The sequence below is a fragment of the Centrocercus urophasianus genome, unplaced genomic scaffold (genome assembly GCF_019232065.1).
Source record: "Centrocercus urophasianus isolate 14NV4802_14NV808 unplaced genomic scaffold, USGS_Curo_1.0 seq_10, whole genome shotgun sequence".
NCBI lineage: Eukaryota > Metazoa > Chordata > Aves > Galliformes > Phasianidae > Centrocercus > Centrocercus urophasianus.
The window spans coordinates 52,104,791-52,124,755 of record NW_024884142.1 but is presented as its reverse complement, the minus strand read 5'-3'; the positions used below and the strand labels follow the sequence as shown (position 1 = coordinate 52,124,755).

General features: G+C 40.7%; 2 protein-coding genes across 3 annotated transcripts in view; both read right to left on the bottom strand.

Annotated features, from left to right (window-relative positions):
• Positions 1-1,060: 1,060 nt before the first annotated feature.
• Positions 1,061-10,341, bottom strand: LTV1 (LTV1 ribosome biogenesis factor). 2 transcript variants are annotated; one of them, XM_042817058.1, is made up of 11 exons: positions 10,253-10,341; positions 9,933-10,064; positions 7,767-7,955; positions 7,499-7,586; positions 6,133-6,253; positions 5,309-5,558; positions 4,471-4,598; positions 3,428-3,561; positions 3,109-3,161; positions 2,112-2,312; positions 1,061-1,539 (listed from the first exon to the last, which is right to left on the bottom strand). In XM_042817058.1, exons 1-11 carry the CDS (start codon positions 10,253-10,255, stop codon positions 1,426-1,428), a joined length of 1,413 nt encoding a protein of 470 aa, XP_042672992.1. In that variant the 5' UTR covers positions 10,256-10,341; the 3' UTR covers positions 1,061-1,425. The 2 variants fall into 2 exon arrangements, with proteins under 2 accessions (XP_042672992.1, XP_042673001.1); XM_042817067.1 differs by lacking the exon at positions 1,061-1,539 and having other exon boundaries at positions 2,143-2,385.
• A 6,031-nt stretch (positions 10,342-16,372) lies between these two features.
• The window catches only part of PHACTR2 (phosphatase and actin regulator 2), a 119,031-nt gene continuing 115,438 nt past the window's right edge, over positions 16,373-19,965 (bottom strand). Inside the window, 1 exon segment of the mRNA XM_042827565.1 lies at positions 16,373-17,714. Within this exon segment, the coding sequence (XP_042683499.1) occupies positions 17,699-17,714 (16 nt within the window). The 3' untranslated portion in view covers positions 16,373-17,698.

The following is a 19,965-nucleotide window of genomic DNA, read 5'->3' as shown; positions in this document are numbered from 1 at the left end:
CTCACTACTTTATCAAAATACACTGCAAAAGCTTTTTCCCCCAGTGTAAGCAAGTATTAAGCCCTCCTGTTATCTTGTCTCCACCTAGTGTTCATATAAAAGAGGAACATTGCAGATACTTGTAGTAGTCAGTCCACTCTATTGTTTTGGTTTCTCCGTTCCAGTAAAACAGGTTGCTTTCTCACTCAGAGGCAAATGCTCAGCTCTAAAAATCGAGGGTTGATGTATTCACATGAGTACAGAAAGTTTCAGAAGGGCTGACTGCAGATCTCATTCCTTTATTCATGGGTACAGACTGGTCACCAGAATAATTCTTATGTACAGTACAGTAATTTAAGATCACAGTAAGTCTGCAATAAAGGCTTTCTGCTCACCTTCAAAAAGCCTTTGCAACAGTTGTGTTAGGTCATAAGCCTGTATTTCAGTGAAAGCAAACTAAATGCAAGACGAAGAACAGTATTTCAGGAAAATCCAGACAATGGCTATTTGCCATCTGCACCACAGCTTTCTAAGTATCTACTGTTTGTTACACAATGATTGCCATGCTGACTACTTGAAGCAAAGTTGCTTTAAACAGCAACAATAAGAGACACCTACTACTGCCTTTGCAATACTTCTCGCAACAAGTAAAACATTAAATCTTAAGATGGCCTGGGTTGAAAAGGACCATAAGATCACCTAATTTCAACCCCCTGCTGTGTGCAGGGCTGCCACCACCAGACCAGGCTGCCCAGAGCCACATCCAGCCTGACCCTGAATGCCTCCAGGATGGGGCATCCACAGCCTCCTTGGGCAACCTGTCCCAGTGCCTCACCACCCTGTGCATGAAAAACTTCCTCCTAATATCCGACCTAAACCTAACTCATCTTAGTAAGAGGGATGCTCAGCTACACAATAGCTTTTTAGACACCTCTGCTTACAAAACGTTTATCCAAACAATAAATAATCAATCCCTGAAAGAACTAAGGAGTGGGTGAAACTCATTCATTTCCAAAACTCTGCTCTATCAAGGCACTATATTTAACGGCCAATGTAAGGGAGAGAAAAGTAGATACAGTGCTCTGTACAGACTCAAATATTTTAATGGAAGAATCAGATCAAATCTGCAGGATTTTTCTGAAGTGCTGAATGCATTCAACACGTGACACTTTCTCCTCAGTGACAGTTTATAAGAAAAATATATTTTAAAATTTTAATACATTTCTAGGGTAACAAAAGTTTGCAGCAGTTGCCGTGACATTTGACACACGACAAGAGAGACATTAATTCACTATTTAAGGTATAACTTCAGAAGAATGACAAGCCAGATATTGCTGTACCAAATACCATTAGCCCCCTTTGTGCATGCCTGGCAAATCTTATCAGTTAGCAATTCCTTCTCAGTACAGATGTAATCAATGTTTCCACAATGAAAGTTCCTGAATTTCAAGACAGCTTCAGTCCTTGCATGTTTTGTTTCAGATTGAGCAACTCTTTTTCTTGCCTTGTTTTCTCCATTTTGAAGGCCATCTTGTTGGCTTTCTTCTCCATTCTGCGTTCCTGTGCATATGAACAATTACAAATTTATGAAATAGAAAACCACTGCAACTAATGTTTATGGATCATGAAAAGAGAAGTCATAATCGTCTTGCTTCCAGCATTAACTCTTGTACAACACTTAAATCTGATAATCCAGAATCATCATCTTTAATTAGCTGAAACTCCTCACAAGCTGATAAGTTCTGGTGCTAAATAAAACCACTAATTATCAATGTGTCCACGTAGGTTTTCCATGTTTATTTTGGAGACTTTTTACTTTGTATGATTTGAAATTCTGTTACTGTTCTCCTTGCTTCCCTAGGTAATACTGAAATACAAACTCCCCTTTAAGTTACCCATCCGACAGCACCCACGAGAACACCCAGAACTTCCATACAGGAGTCCAGTGAGAACTTCCGTAATGCTAGCTTTCTTTCTATTATTAAGTACTAATAATTATTCCTTTCAGACCAGAAAGCTTTGCCATTAACTTTTAAACACAAAATTAAATGGGTTTCAAAACGTTCCTACAACTCAAAGAATTCCAGAATAAAGCTGTTGGTTTTCTGGGCTTTATTTAAAATAAGGCCTACCTTCCGCTCCTCTTTTATCGCCTGCTTCCTGGCTTTGCGGTCCTCTTTGCTCTCATCTTTGGAGCGGGGCTGTGTCGATGCTCTTGGCAGGTCACTGTCATTAATCATTTGCATGCGTTCCACCTGCTTAGCAGTAAGACCTTTCTGAGGCAGGACGTGCAGAGGAATTCCAGTCTTTGAGGAAATTTTTATTGGTTTTGGCTACAACAGACAGTGCACACGTGTGAATGGTCTCTGGCTTCCCCTCCAGGAAGTGCAGATTGCAGTGCCTTATCTGCACAGAATAAAACTAGCAGATTCAGATGGAATGGTAACAAACGTTCTTATACATATTCTTCCCTCAGAAAGATGCACATTAATCTCAGAGTGAAATCAAACACCTGTAAGCAGAATAAGTCCCCTAGAACAACAAAAACGTTTTCTCCTTTCATTTAATATTACTGAAAAATGGACTTAAGCAGGCTCTCAATATTGCCTTCATAAGGCTTCAAGAAAAAGCTTTTCCTTTAAAACCACACGTGCCTGGCACATCAAGCTCTGCTCTACTTCTCATGAGGAACTTCTAGAAGGCCAAAGAACTGGAGTACATCACCTCAAACAGTAAAATGTCAACTAAATCTGTTCTCAAAAGAAATCTCCTCTATGAGGTTGCAAGATGTAGATTAAAAGAAGCTGTATTGAGAGAAGAGAGTAAGGAATTTGTTTTCTTGTTAAGTTTCTGCTTAGCTATTGTAGAAATTCTCAGCATCTAGTGATTTCAGTCAAATCTTACTCAATTTTCCTTCTAATATAAGTAAAGATGTGTGCGTATTTTTATCTTTATAAATATCTCTACATATCCAAACCCTTCTCTGGTGAAGCTGTAGGCTAATACCCTTCCCAACTTTTTTTTCTGCTTACATCTACTTTTAAACAGTCATCCACTGAGACAACAATCACTTTTCTCTCCAGTTCTCCTAAATCACAGTGTTACTTTGAATAATTTTAATGCTTTTACCTTTGATGGCTCCTCGATAAGCTTTGGGTGATTATACAAGTTTGAATATGTACCTGGGTTACACAGATAAAAAAAAATAGTGAGGAAAAAACTTGCAAATAAAAATTAAATACATTTACTATGAATCATAGTACTAGTCTTTGAATAGAGAAAATTGCAAGAATTAAGTAATCTCCAGAAAGGGAGTACTTTTATCTTGCAATAATTCTTAACGTTATGCTTCAGAAGCATAAACCTAGAAGTACAGCTAGAAAAGTGCCAAGATCACCTCTCATTTACTTTGAGGTACTAAGAATGAATAAGAACTCCAAATACTTACTCAAAATTGATTCACAATCCCACTTTTCTTTTGGTTCCTCGATAACCAGAGCTACTCTTTCTTCTTCCTCTTCATCACTGCCTTCACTTGCAGGAGTGTCTTCAAACGGTTCAAGAGTATCCAATTTCACACAACTTCAAAGAAAAAAAAGGTTCATCATTTCTTGGAAATACTTACTTATGTAAAACAAGTCTCCCCTCAGTAAAACCCTAAGCCAAAAAAACCTGCTCCCACTACAACCTGCTACAAGAATAAGCATCGCCACTTATAAACTAAAGCTTGAGTGCCAGAGACAGATTAGAAAGTGATTATTTCTGTATCTCAAAAGCATCTGACACACAATATTGGTGACTGGAGGACAGGAAGAGAATACACTTCTTGGCATGTAAGCACTAGAGGTGATTATATACTCTCCTACTGACCATTCCTACTTCACAAGGGACACTTTACATCTTTCAACCAGGAAACAGAAGGCTGATGGGTGGATACATAGACACTTAACTCTAAGATAATATCACTTGTTTTAAGAGGAAGAGAATACACTCTGTAAATTCAGTACATTGGTGTGGAGCTGCCTTATGAGCTCTGATTTTGGCCACGCTCCAGTTGCACAGTGGCAACAGTTTCCCTTGAGTTTATAATCACATAACTAGGTATACAGTGTTTCACTGCTGGTACTCAGCTGATTCCAATTTCCTTGGGTATAGAGTCTGTTAAAAACATTTAAATTCTATGGAGCAATTTAAGTTGCCCTAAAAAGGGAAAGGAAGAACAACCCTGGACATTACTTAGACTAGATATAATAAAATTATAAAAAGAATATAATATGGTATAAAGCAGCAAAATGCCTGCATTTAATTTTAATCACGTTCTAACAAGATGGACATTCAGTCACACAAAGAAGGGAGAATGCTCCAATCAAGCTGTTTTTATTGTGAGATGTAATCTGCAAGTCCATGAACTGGAAATAACATACTCAAACTTTTGGCACAAAGGCATGGTGACATAACTACGTATGTGTAGCAGTGTATCTGAGTACCTACTTCTTTGCTTTCTCTTTGTAGAAATCGCTCAAGACTTCCTCCAACCGAGCGTTGTCTGTGTTAATATAGCCTTCTAATTCCACGTTATCCAAGGCTCCAATTTCATCTTCATCAAACTGTTCAAAAAACTAAATAAAAAGTGGGTATCTTAATTAGATCACGCTTGTTGAACAAGTCCATGACAGCATAGAGCTTTATCCATCTCCTCCTATTTGCTCCTCTTTCCGCTCCCTTCTCAGTTGCTGAAAAACTGCCCCACACACCTGTGGTAGGATTACCTCCTTACTGACAATATACTTTCAGCACAGGATTAACAAAGTTATTGCAAGATAACATACACCACTGAAAGAAAATACGCAGATCAGCTTCTGCAAAAACGTTGAGTCTTCACTTCAATCTAGTACACTAAAAAGCTTGTCACTGCTCGGGACAAATATTAGCCCACATCTCCACTGTTCTGGCATGATTTCCTCCATGTATACTTGGCACAGTGTGGAGAAGGGGCAAAAGAATCAAGTCTGTATAAGAAAGCTTTACATGATTTACCAGGTAGGACGGAGCTTCTTGGAGAAGCGTTACACCAACCATGAATATCCATTGTCTTCACTGGAATCATTTCACTAAACAATATCAATCAGTTAACACTGTAGCCTATTAAACACAACGTGCTTAGTGCACACAGCATTACATGCTGAATGTGTGCAGGTAACAGCTGCTTGGTGCCCTAACTACCAAAGGCAGGAGGAATTTGCACAGACATACAGGACAGCATCTTATGAGATGAACCAAAGAAGCATTTAGCACCTTTCTGTGTGAGGGTCACATTCTCAAATCTTACCTTCTCAAATCTGTCATCCAAGAGGGTTAACTGCTCATTCCTTCTCATTACTGAAGATGTCATAGAATATTCTGTGAAACGACTCCTGGTTTCTTCCTGCATAAACAGGAACTCTCTTCCCTGGCCATTAACCCCATCATTTGACAAAGGGCCTTCTGAATCATAATCTTCATCGTTACTGCAACTATCCTTTTCATCACTATCATCCTCCACATCTTCCCATTCATCTTCATCCTCAGCATCTGATCTCCTAAACGGAATTACAAAACAGATTAGAACAACCCACAGATATTTCCACAGCTCTGCTCAATGTTGCATTCTCTGACACAATTGCCTAAAAACTAGAAATTATTCTGACAGCTGTTGGATCACACATCTCCACACTGACAGCAAGGATACGTTTACATTCTGCTGTTTTTGTCAAGGTGGAAACATACCAGACTCTTAAATAGGAAACGTGGTAAAACTTATCACTGCTTGTTACCTTTGATATCATTTTACAAAACAGAAGGAAATAATATGCACTGTGGTAACATGCATTTCCAAGACCTTCAGAAATGCTTCACAAGTATTTTTATTGATCAATATTAATTTGTGGGCTCAAGGTAGCAAACGAAACCCATCTCTTGTCTTGGATAATCACGTAATTTTGATCTTTTTTAAGCTACCACCCACATAACACACAGTGATACTTACTTCCTTCGACATAAATGTATTAAGCCTGAAATGTGAAACCACTCTTGCTTCCAACAACACGTGAAATAACAAACAGTAACATTACTATTCATTTGTGACAGAAGCAGTTCCACAAAGTATGTATGTACCCTTCCTTTAGTTTGTTTGCTTGTAGAACAAAATCATCTTCCAGAACATTTTCTGGATTATCGAAGTCAAAATCATCATCAAGAGCTGCAACAATATCAGGGTCAAAATCCAGCCGTGGTCCTGGAGAATAGAAAAGAAAAAACTTAAGTATGAAAGCTGCTGCAACATCCTGAAGCTTGAACATTCCTTGATAAAAAAGCAATTCAATTTGACTATTATTCAAGCAAAATATTAAACTTAAAGTCACAAGTTTCCTCCAGCAACATTTGTAGACTTCATACAAATTAACCAGTAAGTCATCAGCCTTTTATCCATTTTCCTCATTTAGAAAAGAAGATTCCCCAAGACGTCGTAGGCACCCAAATGTGTATTTTAATGTCTTAACATGCTGCTTAGAATATTACTTGATAGAACAACGGGAAATGGTCTCAAGCTCAAAGAGGGTAGATTTAAGTTAGATATAAGGAAAAAAACTTCTACAGTGAGGGTGGTGAGGCATTGGAACAAGTTGCCCAGAGAGGTGGTGGATGCCCCATCCTGGAGACTCTCAGGTTGAGGCAGGATCAGGCCCTGGGCCACCTTGTGTAGCTGAGGTGTGCCTGTTCATTGCAGGGGAGTTGCACTATATGGCCTCGGAGGTCCTTTCCAACTCTAAGGACTCTATGATTCCGATTACAGAACAGAGATGACCCAAGTTACAGTACTGCACCATCAACTGCCAAGAAAAGCTCCCAGCCCCTAACACTTACCACACTGCATCAGGGAAACCTTTTGTAACTAGCAGAAGTGTCTCCAGTACCCTGCTGTCTAAATTATCAACACTAAGTACTATTACAAAAAACAACAACCTAAGATTACTTGAAAGTGAATGTTTAGTGCAATACAAACATAGGTACATAAAGAGCATTCCTTTAAGTCTGTAACACTGAAATTCAGCTGATGAAGGAAAGTAAATGTATTTCAGCAATTGAAAAGAGGAATTTTGAGAATGAAAATCCAGTTACACACCTTGCATTCGAACTGATTAAGTCATAAATCAATAGCATTACCTACAGAATATTGTTTATAGTGAAAGAAGCTTTTCCCTGTTATTAATTCATATGTGCTGGATAATAGCAGTAATGCGTGGCCTTTTTCCACCCTCTATGCAATGCTTAAAAGCAATTACTACAGACTGACAGAAGCAGGTCTTGGATGGAAACACAGGTTTGGTATAGATCACCCTTTACACCTGCTCTTAAATCTGTTCTTAAAAACAAACGAACAAAACCAACTAAACTACTGCTTTGATTACAGTGTCATTAATTACTGAGTACTACCTGCATGGCAACTTCTGCTACAGAAAGGTACAAGACTTTATGGTACCTGAAACAGGAGCTGCTTTATTTAGCAGGCCCACGTCCTCTTCAAATTCAGAGGCAAATACTGAGGAAGGCAATTTAATAGATGGAGCCTAAAAGAAATAAACACAAAAACAAAATGTTACAAGCGGCTGACGGGCAACTGCATACTTCATTGTTTGAAATGACTCAATGATTTTCCATTCCAACATAATCCAGTGCCATGAAATTCTAGAAGTTATGCCAGCAGCTAAAAACATCTGTATCTCTCTATCAGCAAAAATACTACTTACAGCAATTCGTTGAATTTCATCCTCTATGCGACCCTCACTTGTGATGACAATTCTGCTTTGCTGTCCACAGAAAGAAGGGACAAGCTCAGAGGGGCCAGATGCTTCTTTCAAATGCTGCAAATAGTCATAGTCATCATCAAAAAAGACTCCGTATTTCCGCTGCTCCTCCCTTCTCTGCTCCTCGTGGTCCTTGGAATTTGTAAGAAAAAAAAATACTAGCAGTTACTTAAGTCCATTTAAAACACAGCAAAAATAAAAGTAATGTATCCATTGACAATACCCAAACTCATAAAAACAAACAAAAAAAACCTCAAAAAAGACCAATAGCCTACTACCCCCCTGCTGAAAACAGCTTTTGGGAAAGCAACATTTTAAGAAATAGTAATAAAATTAGGCTCACTTAGCAACAACTAGTACCTAAATTAACTGCACCACTAACAAAGCACTCTATGTTTCGCAATTAGTTTTTAAAATTTGCAGCATTAAATACAAGTGTACACAATCAGAAGTGGAACTCTTCTTCAGTTTGGATCAGATTACACCAACTCTACAGCAAATTGTACAGCCTTCTCTCTTCTCATTATTTTCACAGAATCACAGAATGGCCAGGGTTGGAAGGGACCTCAAGGATCATGAATCTCCGACCCCCCTGCCAGGGGGGTTGCAGGGCCACCAACCTCCACATTTAATACTAGACCAGGCTGCCCAGGGCTGCCCATCCAACATGGCCTTGAACATCTCCAGGGATGGGGCATCCACAACCTCTCCGGGCAGCCTGTTCCAGCACCTCACCACTCACTCTGTAAAGAATTTCCCCCTGACATCCAACCTAAATCTCTCCTCCCTCAACTTAAAACCATTTCCCCTTGTCCTGCAGCTATCAACCCTTTACAAAGAGTTGATTCCCCTCCTGTTTGTAGGCTCCCTTTAGGTACTGAAAGGCTGCAATCAGGTCACCCCACAGCCTTCTTCAGGCTGAACAAGCCCAGCTCCCTCAGCCTGTCTTCGCAGGGGAGGTGCTCCAGTCCCCTGATCATCTTTGTGGCTCTCCTCTGGACCCTCTCCAGCAGCTCCCTGTCTTTCTTGTACTGGGGGCTCCACACTTGGACACAGTACTCCAGATGGGGCCTCACAAGAGCAGAGTAGAGGGGGACAATCATCTCCCTGTCCCTGCTGGCCACCCCTCCTTTGATGGAGCCCAGGATACCATTTGCCTTCCGAGCCGCAAGGGCACACTGCTGGCTCATGTTAAGTTTTTCATCTATCAAGACCCCCAGGTCCCTCTCCACAGGGCTGCTCTCAAGGACTGCTCCTTCCAGTCTGTGAATTTTAATAGTCAGTGTACTTTAATACACTGTAACTATTAGGTTGCTGTCTGAGTAGACACTTAAAAAGCGTTTTCCATAAACAGCAAAACTAACATTTTTTTTCAGGATAGCTCACAGAATAGCTTAAATTGAAGGAGATCTTAAAGATCATCCAGTTCCAAGCCTCTGCCATGAGCAGGATTTCCCACCCACCAGCTCAGGCTGCCCGGGGCCCATCCAACCTGGCCTTGAGTGTCCCCAGGGGTGGGGCACCACAGCTTCTCTGGACAGCCTGTGCTGGTGCCTCACTGCTCTCTGAGTAATGAATTTCCCCCTAATGCCTAAGCTAACTCTCCCCTTTTTTAGTTTAAAATCATTCCGCTTTGTCTTATCACTACTGGCACGTGTAAAAACTCAGTGTCTCTCCTGATGATCACAATGAGGTCCCCCCAAAGCCTTCTCTCCTCCAAGCTAAAGAAGCGCAGCTCCCTCAGCCTTTCTTCATAAAGGTGCTCCAGCCCTCTGACAGTTCTCATAGCCCTCCTCAGGTTCCACTCCCAACAGCTCAACATCTTTCTGGTGCCTAGATACAGTACTGCAGGTGGGAATTCAAGGTCAGAGTAGAGCAGGCAAAGGGTCAGTCAATCTTTGCTTGTTTTGCTGGTCCATAAGACCAGCTAGTCATCCTTAACTCATCAAGCAGTAACTCACAACTACCAAATTCCCTGCAGTGTCTCCTTCTTTTAAGTAAGTGTGACTACATGCTATCTTCTCTCAGGCTCTGTTTTGGAACTGTGCCACTTTTCTCACCGTAGCTTCTGCCACGTGGACGAACCCCGCATGACGAGCAGTGGCTTACCCTGTGGGCAGGCAGCAGGACCCTCTGCGGGGCGGTATCATCAGCAGCAAGGGGGTCCCTCTGGCTTCTGTGCACTAGGTGAAACGTTACCGCCTTCTTCTTCTCTATGAAGGGCTTCTTCTTCTTGTGAGGCTGCAAAGGGATACTTGGCGAGTCAGAACGGAAAGATTAAAAGCATCCGGAAAGAATCTTCTGCCCGGGCTCCTCCGCTGTACCCCGCGCACCCACACGGCAGCTACCGCATACCCAAGGCTCTCCCAGATCCCACGAGATGCGCGTTACGCAGCCGCCGCCTCCACCCCTCAGCGACCACCGCTCACCATGGCGTAACACAGCCCCCGGCCCGCCGCCTCCACGCACGCTCACACGGCCTGGCCTCACACGGCACGGCTGCGGCGTGCGTGCGGGGAGCAACCACTGGCCGCAGGGGGATGTCATGCGGCCGTCGCTCCGAAGGGAGCGTTTATTCTTCAGTAAGAATAACAACCAGCTTTCTTGCAATACGGCGCCACATAAATCGAGAGGCTGGTTCTAGGAACGCATGTAGGATATTTTTCCGCCACCCCGTGGGACACATCTTTCTCTTCGTCCCTCACACAGGGAGAATGGTCCCTCCCTCCAGCGATGGCGGGGCGGCCATAGGGCACGGCGCACGCGCAGTTACGGGCTGCCCTCGCAGTGCGGGGCGGGGCCAGCTGCCGCCCTGGCGGCGTTCGTGTTTGAGTAGAGGTAGCAACGAAAGGAAAGGCCGTTCTTGGAAATCGGGACAGAATTGTTTTTAAAACAACTGTTTCACCTATGTGTGCCACCGCGTACTTTTAAATGTATCTGTGCATGCCTGACAACCGTCTGGGCTCCCGTTGGCGCGCCGCTCCCTGCACGTCGCTAGGTGTCCCCAGCGCCCTGTCGGGAATCACAGAATCATAGGATCACCGAGGTTGGAAAAGAGCTTCAAGATCGCCCAGTCCAACAGTCCGCCTGTCACCAATATGTCCCACTTCAACCGCGTCCCTCAGTACAACACCTAAATGTTTCTTGAACGCCTCCAGGGTTGGTGACTCCACCACCTCGCTGTGCAGTCCATTCCACTGCCTGACCGCTCTTTCAGAGAGGAATTATTTCCTAGTGTCCAACCTGAATCCCCGCAGCTCAACTTGAGGCCATTCCCTCTAGTCCTGCCGATAGCGGTAGGGGAGAGGAGGCTGACTCCCAGCAGATCCATGCTACCAGCTTTTGTCTTTGTTCCTGCAAAGCACACACATTTGAAGGTAAACTCAGAACACCCTTGGAGGCGCTCGAGCCGGGATGGATGGGCCCTGGGCAGCCTGATCCAGTGCGGGCAGGCCAGGAGAGGGATTGGAGCAGGGTGGACTTTGAGGTCCCTTCCAACCCAACCCAGTCTGTGGTTCTGTGACTCGATTCAAAGGAAGGTTTCAGGAACTTCATTTCACTTTCCTTCATTTCATTTCCACACAGAATGACTTCTAAGTCAACCTCTGCAGACAACTTTCCAACAAGTAACAGCTCTCTAACTCCACTACATATGCCCATTTACTTGCTAGGGAGTCAAGAACAGAATATTGTCTGTTAAGATTTTCTGAACAATTTTATTGAGGTTATTTCCTTTATTTTGTATTTATATATATTTATATATACATTCACATGTATCTGTAATGGAAAGAGCTAAACATTTGTCTAAGGCACTTGGAACTGTGCACAGCAGAGTATCCTACAGTACTGTACAACTAGGCAGCACACATTTTTTGCTTGTTAAATAAAAACATCATAGAACAAGCATATATATGACCTCTGTGAAAAATACATAATACATGTTCTATTTTTTCAGATGACAGTATCAGAATAAATTTGTGTGTGTGTATAGTTATATGCTACAGTACTGAAGCTGTAATTAATTCATAGCTTTTCCAGTTATTTACATTCACAGATATCAATACAAGTGTGCAACATCAGACATTTCTAGCCATGTCTTTATAGTTATCATATTTGATCATTAATGTCACACTGCTAAAACACAACTAAATGCATTCGGTTTTTAATTATACAAAATGCTCACTGCATAATGCTCAGCACTGAGCAGTGCCCTGTCCCTAGTCAACCTCAGCTCTGCCACAGAAAACAGAAGTTCTTTGAAGTTTCTTGACTGAGGTACAGTTGGGTCTATGAAACAGGGCATATTAACACTGCCATTATTTATTCAGAGTAAAAGTGGTTGGACACAATGTCCTTTATAGGCCCAATCCAACTGGACCAATTCCATTCCATTCCATTCTGTTCTTTGAGCGATTGCTCTATAAAAGACTGGAAAGGAATAGCAACTTGTTCCATCTCCACACCCTTCCCACCTCTACTCACACAAAAGTCCGCTGAAACAATCTATTGATATCTGGTTTTGTTTAAGAGCATACCAGCTAAAACAACTCTCCAAAATACAGTATTTCTTTAATTCCAAAATTGATACAAGTCTACAAATCAGTATGCCACCACACAAAGTAGTGAAAGGAAGACAAGATATGTTCGGCAACATTTTACTGTATCATAACAATGATCAAATATGGTTAAATTTGACATAGTTTTGCAAGACTTTTTATATAAAGAATTAGGGATTGAACAAGAACATACTGAGAATACCATTAATTTCTTTGTTCCTATCCAATGCAATATTTAGCTTCTAGAAAACAATGAAATATTGGTGAAATGCTGTATCTAGTCCACATACGCTCTGTTTCCAATAAAATCTTGAAACAAGATGGGAGCACTGACAAAATGCATCAAGACCTTACTAATGATTACATTTAATAACTAGAAACCTGTCAAAATATTACAGTGAAACATGTTTTTACTCAATTCCTCCCTTTTTTCTATATAGATACATATCCTTTTTTTTTTTTTTTTCAGATTTCTTTTAAACTGAAACTTTGATCTGTTCTGGGGAAGTTACTTTTTATTTTATCCTCAAATCTAGATAATTTACTTGTCTTTTTATTTGATCCTCGGAATATCTAACATCAACCTACTAAACCTTTCAGCTTTTGGGGGTTTTTGTCCATCAAAAACTAGATGCCAGCAGCAGGTATTGCACTGAGCTTTGTTGATAAAAATAACCACAATAATGGAGCTGAATGTGGGAGCTCCTAAAGCCAGGAGGAGAGTTTATTTTGTTTTTCACCCTGAGTACATCTATATTTCAGTTCACAGCAGCAGCACAGGCCTTGACTCCTTGAGATGCAAATAAAAAAGATGTAAAAGCAGTAAACAACAGGGTTCCGATACACTCAGCAGCGCAGATGTATGCGTTGAGCTTGGTTTACATTCCCATTTCATGCATTAGTGGGCATGTCAGGAGAGGGGTTCACACTGTCATCCCTGCTGGACACAAGCAGGGCCCAACCAGAGCGGTGCCGGAGTGCAGGCCTTGGGGCAGCGTGGCTGTCACAGGCCGTGTAGGCCTTTCCTTCAGCCCACGCCTGGGCTCCAGGTGGCTCCCGAGCAGCTTGAGTGGATATGCAGTTTTAATCTTCTCTTCTTACAAGGATACAAAATGGAGGCTCAGACCATGTTTATAAAAAGCTGCTGAAAGTACTGGCCCACAGCTCAGGGGCAGGGGGGTGAAAGCCACTGCAGCAAGGGGCATGCAGAGCCATGTGCAAACACTATATCCACCCATGGATGCAGCCTTGCAGACCTGCAAGAGGCTGTGAATGCATGCAGTCATTCAGAGGCATGGCTCCTGGTCCTACACTGTTTCAAAACACTGCTTGTGAAATGTTTTTTGATTTAAATAATCACTGCCAGTTAGCTTTTTTCTTTTTTTTCTTTTTTTTCTTTTTTTTCCTTTTTTTACTTTTTTTTTTTTTATTTTTAGTTTTTGATTCTACACACATCACATTTTGAGGAATTTCTCATTTGAAACTGTAAGGACTAACATATATTGCCTGAAAGCAGAGAGGTGTTCTAGAACCATTCCAATTGGTTTTGTGAAGAATAAATTAGGATTTGCTTAAGCGTCTGACCCCCATATCCATACAGCAACACGCTGTCATGCGATCAACGTGGCCCAGAGGGTCAGTTCAGAAACCACCACTTCAGGCCACTGATTTTCTCCTGTGTGGATGTGGACATCTGAGTTGACATCTGACCTTGTGGACCATAGCTATGCATGCAAGGTTTCTCACATGCTCTAGATGATACTGAAATGAACTGTCCAACCTGACAGAAATTTACGGCTGGATCCCTTTTAGTCAGCTGCCCATTCTATGTATTGTATGGGAAGTGTTATTCTTTCTTTGCCATTTTTAAATCTCCTTTTAATTTATTTCCACCAGGACTGCTCATTCAGGAGTTTCTCAGGGCTTATCCTGTTTTTTCCATGCTGACAGGCATGCAGCATCATGACGAGTTAAGTACACAACTGTCCAACAGGCTGTTATAGCAACTTGAAGCTGTTGGAATCAGTACAGAGGACCAGCAGATGAGCAGGTAGGCAGGTAATAAGGTAAAGCAAACTTGCTTCACAGTGACATACCAAAATCTCATTTTTTTATTGCGTGGGTAACACTTTACAGCTGTTGCCGTCCTCCCAGTTGATATTTAGAATATAAAAATAATATATACAATTCTAAGTCTGTGCGTGAGTACAATACACAATGGATAGTTTATAGTTCTGTTTCTCCAAATATACTACATTTTTACATAAGTCCCAATAAAGGCAACTCTTTTTGTCCAGTTACATACATTTGCTTTAGTAGCTAACTGAACCGCAGGCAAAAGAATGCATTTGATTATTTATCATGGAAGTATTAAAAAATTACACAAGAAATGAAAGAACAGCTCAGCATCTCCACCCAGGCTAGTATTCTGTCTCCAGCAATGAGTCATAGAGAATACTTTAAAACAAGGCAAAACAAAACAACTAACAAAAACCAGGAGGAGAATTGGAAAACCTAAGAGATACCTCACCTACATATCCTCATGCCTTATGGCAAAATGCAGTTTGAGGAAGCCTGAGCCAGAAGTTGTATTCTCATCTTTGTGCCTTAGCTCTTAAGTAAGAAGGCAGCATGTTTCTCGCCGTTCATGTTCTCAGCCTGGTCTGGAGGAATGTCTTCTTGCAGAGTCACTTGGTTCTCTTCATCCTAAGAGCCTAATGAGTATTTGTTCACTTATGTAATCCTTACATACGCTGGCATGTCAATGGAACTGCTATGTTCTATAAAGTTTGTGTGGTCTGACCTGACCTTGGCCAAAGCTATTACACTCTGTACCCCACCTGTATTTCTGCCTTGAGTATCTTGTGTACTTCCAACAGTTTGAAAGCGATTAAAGCGGTACTGAGGTGTAGTTAATTGTTCCACCTGTTTCCTTTGAAGTGAAATATTGTGTTTCATTCTTCAAAGTCAACAGAGTAAACCTTTATAGGATTTTGGACACACATTTCCAAGTTTGGCAACAAAAAGAAGCCTTACGCAGAACTATTTATTAAGTGCTGGTATAAGGTTTTAAGTTTGGTCTTCAAATTCTAAAAATAAAAATTAGGATTCTACCAGAACTGCTGACAAACCTTCACTCTCTAATGGCCTGATCATTTCTGTATGATTTAGTGCCAAAGAATACATTTTCCCTGCTTCCTTGATGTCAAAGTGATATTTCTATATTTACGAAATGATGGCCCTTGCAGAAGCTGAACTATTTCCTGCAAATGGAATCTTAATGCCTCTTATTGATTCCATTAAAAAAAGCAAGGTGGTTATTCTTTTCTTTGCTGTACATCTACAAGCACATAGATGGCTATCTTATTTGATTATTGATATTTTTGGCTCTTACTCTATTGGATTTTTACTAAAATACAAATGATCCTAACAGACATTTAAATCTATTTTCTTTAAGAAAAAAAAAAGTTTGTCAACTCATTTATGATAATAGGATGGCCGCTGTTGGAAAGCACTCTCCTGTTACTTCAAGTGCTCTTTACTAAAATAATCCACCTCATTTATGCAAACCTAATCTTGCTGTAAATATCAGTAAAGAGGGAGATGTAATTTAAGCCACTAAATTGCCTTCCTGCCTTTAGGCTGACATCTAAATCAACAATCTTCCATTTTAGAAAATAAAAACATTCCACAAGAACCTACTGCAGGTTTTGAGGTAAGAATCACATCCACGCAGACCTTTTATTGCCTGAAAAAGAAATACTTACACTTCATAATTAAAAACTAAGCAGGACACATAAAAGACAAAAATAAACTGTAATATGTACACACATTAGAAAGGATAAATAGCATATATATTGTAATACTGCATTACATGTATGCATATGTGAATTCCATATCCCCTCCCTCTTCCCCCCCCCCCCCCCCCCCCAAATGTTGTGTACATCATTCAAAGGATAAATAAGTGCTAATATATGACAGAGAATTCCTTAGTGTAAACAACGCCACAGGCTTTTTAATAGGTTTAGGGCCAACTTACAAAAAGCATATATTGCCTTTCACACTCCATACCATTTAGTTTGAATAGCAGTCTTCACATACACAATTCCAAGATAGTATAAAAATTTATGGATCTAATAAGCATTCTTCACACTCAACAAAAACAGGCTGCAGATGCTCTAAGGATTTTCTATTAACTTTCACAAGACCGCAGACTGAAGACACACTGATTCATATGTGAGTCCTTCCTATAAGCAGCGCAAGGGCTCTCACATGTAAAATGTCATGTAGCAATCACTGCTCCAACTTGCCAGTAAGGGCTTTTGTGCCCCATTTCAATTCTGAATTTGGATCCACACTAACAAGTTATGTCAAAGCTGTCACTACTGCCTGCCACAGGTGAGGATGATAGTGATCCCTCTGGTTTGAATGGCAAGCGACAGGTGGAAAGGAGTGTTTTTAAACACAAAGAATTTCATTGCATTCATAGCGTCAGGTGTCGTTTGCTCTCTGAATCCTGTTTACCTATTTAGGAGGATCCAGAGTATGCCAACATTAAAAAATGAAAAATATACTTGTTCTGTATGAATGTTCAATGTATTTTCTTGAAGCATGCTCATCAGGATTTTAAAAAAAGATTTCTGAGTTATAATAGGACTAATTTCTGGCATCTGCATTTACTGGCACCAGAGAAAATTACAGTTCTTCACTAAAGTACTGATGACATGAGGACTTGTGGCTTTCTGTCTTTCTCAGACAGGCTGCAGCCACTAGAATTTACATGCACAGCTGCTCACACAGTTGTTTGTTTGTTTTTTTAAACGATTCTTCCCACTGGCCAAGTGCATCCCTAAACAGTGCCAACCATCCCACCATTCGCTTTTGGCTGACAAGGGAAGTCTCCCTCCCCCTGCTCTCAGTCCTCCTCACGCTCCCCTCCTCAGTTACCCCCAGTCAAAATGCCATAAGGTCTGAGGAGTTCCTGGCCCTAGGCTCTCAAGTGATTGTCTTCTGCTCTTCCCGATGTGTCAAACTCTGATGAAGAAGACCATCAGCTCGTCTCTGTGGGCTGGCCACAGCACCATGCTCTGTCTTAGCATCGAGATGTATCTTTGTTAAAATAAACACTTCATATGGCTTCTCCTCCTAGTCAATTAATTTGTTCATTAATAAAGATGAGGCCACATCCTTCATTAACTTCAGGGCAAGCTGCAAGATACACTCACACTCAGTCAAGTTCCAGTGCACTCTTGGGTCTTCAGGACACAATGATTTCCCCAAAGAAAATTGTTACATAAAACATGGGATGTGGTCATACAACTATGGACGATGAAACCTGAAATGATAAATCAATTAGAATTACATTGCTGCAACTGACATACAGCTATGATGTAGCTCAGGCACTAATATGTGTCTGTCCACTTCATTAACCTGCTATGCTACGGCCCCTAGCACAGCTTTGCTTGGGCCAACCACTGGTCTTCCAGACACTGCCTGGGCACAGCATAGGGTTAGCACAGGCCAACAGGGGGACTGGACACAGCCAGGGACAGCAAGACACCCTCATTTGCTTGTGGGAGGTAAGAAGTTAGCTGTAGGAATCCAAGCCGTGCCGAGTCTGCTGGCCTCAGGAATGGACAACAGCCTCCAAACTGCTTTGTTTAGCAGCACAGATTGAGCCGTATTGCATCTGCTATTTGGAGAGATCCTGATGGTAAACCAGAAGAGCTTTGCTGAGCCATAAAAATTAACTTTCTGTTTTTCAAAGATTCTGCAAAATGAGGCTTTAAAAAAAAAAAAAAAAAAAGATTTAAAGGATTTTTTTTTAAAGCAAGCAACAAATTTTATAGCATGGCAGAAGCTTTCTTTGCCAGCTGGGACAAATAAAGGCCCAAATACACCTCACTGTGTAAAATGGCCCCAGAGAAGAGAAACAAAAGGAAGCCCCCCATTGCCTCAGTAATATGGCACAGAACGGGAAAGTGTTTTCAAATACAGGAGGTGTACACAAAAGGTGACATTCACAACTATGCAGCTCATCTGCTAAGAGTGGGTACCGTGCATTGCAAAAAAAGGCAGGTTTTTTTACTTGTGAAGAATAGCAATATTGTATATATTGTTTATATATTGACTATATATAGCATTTCCATTAGAAGGGCTTTATAAACATCTACTAATATCCTCTTCCCAAGCTTTGATTTATTCCTCATTTTTAGAAACTCAATTTCTTGGATTCTGTTACAGAACAACAGAAGGAATCAATCTAAATTAGTAGTAGAAGAACCATTCAGCTGACAGTTATTGTGCAGTAAATAATGAACAATGAAAAACAGTGGCTTTTCTCTCCCAAGTTTAGCATGAGATTTGAATAATTCAAAGATACTGTAAATACTGACTATAATAACAGAACTTTTTATAATGTGAAATAATATAACTGATGGTATGTTGTAAGAATTTTTTTGTTTATTAAGTGGCTTCTTTGTTGTCTCACTCTATCAAAGAGCTTCACAAATGAATCTTTGTTAACCAACCACCGGTGCAAGTTTGTACTATCTCAGTAATCATCCTTCAAACAAAAATTGTTTAGAAGAGTTAACTCCTTCTCTGGACAATGACTTTTGTCTACAGCCTTCATAAAACAAATCATGTTCATATCAATTCAAATGTAATGGCCAACTACATAATTTTAAATGAAAGATCCAGTAGGAAACTGAATTTCTTTCTGCTCAAAAATGCAACTGACTTTAAACATCTGCATTAATTTAGTTACCTAAATAGACATTTTCTAGTGTTGCTCTTTTTAGAGTTCTACGCAGTGGCTCCACAACACATTCAGTGTAAATAAAGGGTGCAGAGAGAATCATACATCCCTTGAGATCAAATTCCTCCAGGACTCTGTAGTATCTCTACCTGTATTTGCCATCATTTGGCCATGCCTATTATTTTTGACTCTATTTTCCAAGAACCATCTCAAAAAAAGTTTTCACTTTTTAACTGGTTTGTCGCTCCACTGAATATTTTCTTCAGCTTTCAAGAATCCAACTATAATCAGTCTCAACTGTTTTCAATTCCAGTGAAAAAATATCTCATTCTTTTTGTATGATTCATGCATATTTGTACTTATGCTTCTTTTATGCGGTGCAACTTGGAAAATAAAACAACTTAAGCAAGGGGTGGCACTCCATCTCTTTCACCCAGATTTCAATTCCTAAACATTTTCCTTCTCTCCACTGTGATGCCCATTTAAAAAATATTATTTTTATAGTTCTGAATAGGATATACTAATTGAAGAGAAAATTGAAGAGAAAATGACACCAGAAGCCAAATGAAAAGGTAAAGAACTGTATCTGAAAAGGACATTTTCTAATTGTCAGAACGTGATTTGAATTTTTACTGTGACACTATAGGATTCACACTCACCTGCTAGGATCTTAAGTTTGATTGAAATAGCGGGGCAACTGTCTGTATCTGACAACTCTGTGTGAAAGTGAAGACAATAACACTATGCATGTGGTGTTGGCTGATCCTAACTGCAAGCTCTGCTTCTGGTGGCAGTTTTCAGCCTTCAGAATTTCAAAAGATACATC

Excerpts from the sequence above, each read along its gene's own strand:
- LTV1 (XM_042817058.1), bottom strand. Across the intron at positions 7,587-7,766 it reads ATGAAATTCAACGAATTGCT|GCTCCATCTATTAAATTGCC; the intron begins GTAAGTAGTATT and ends TATTTCTTTTAG. Across the intron at positions 3,562-4,470 it reads TACAAAGAGAAAGCAAAGAA|TTGTGTGAAATTGGATACTC; the intron begins GTAGGTACTCAG and ends TTTTCTTTGAAG.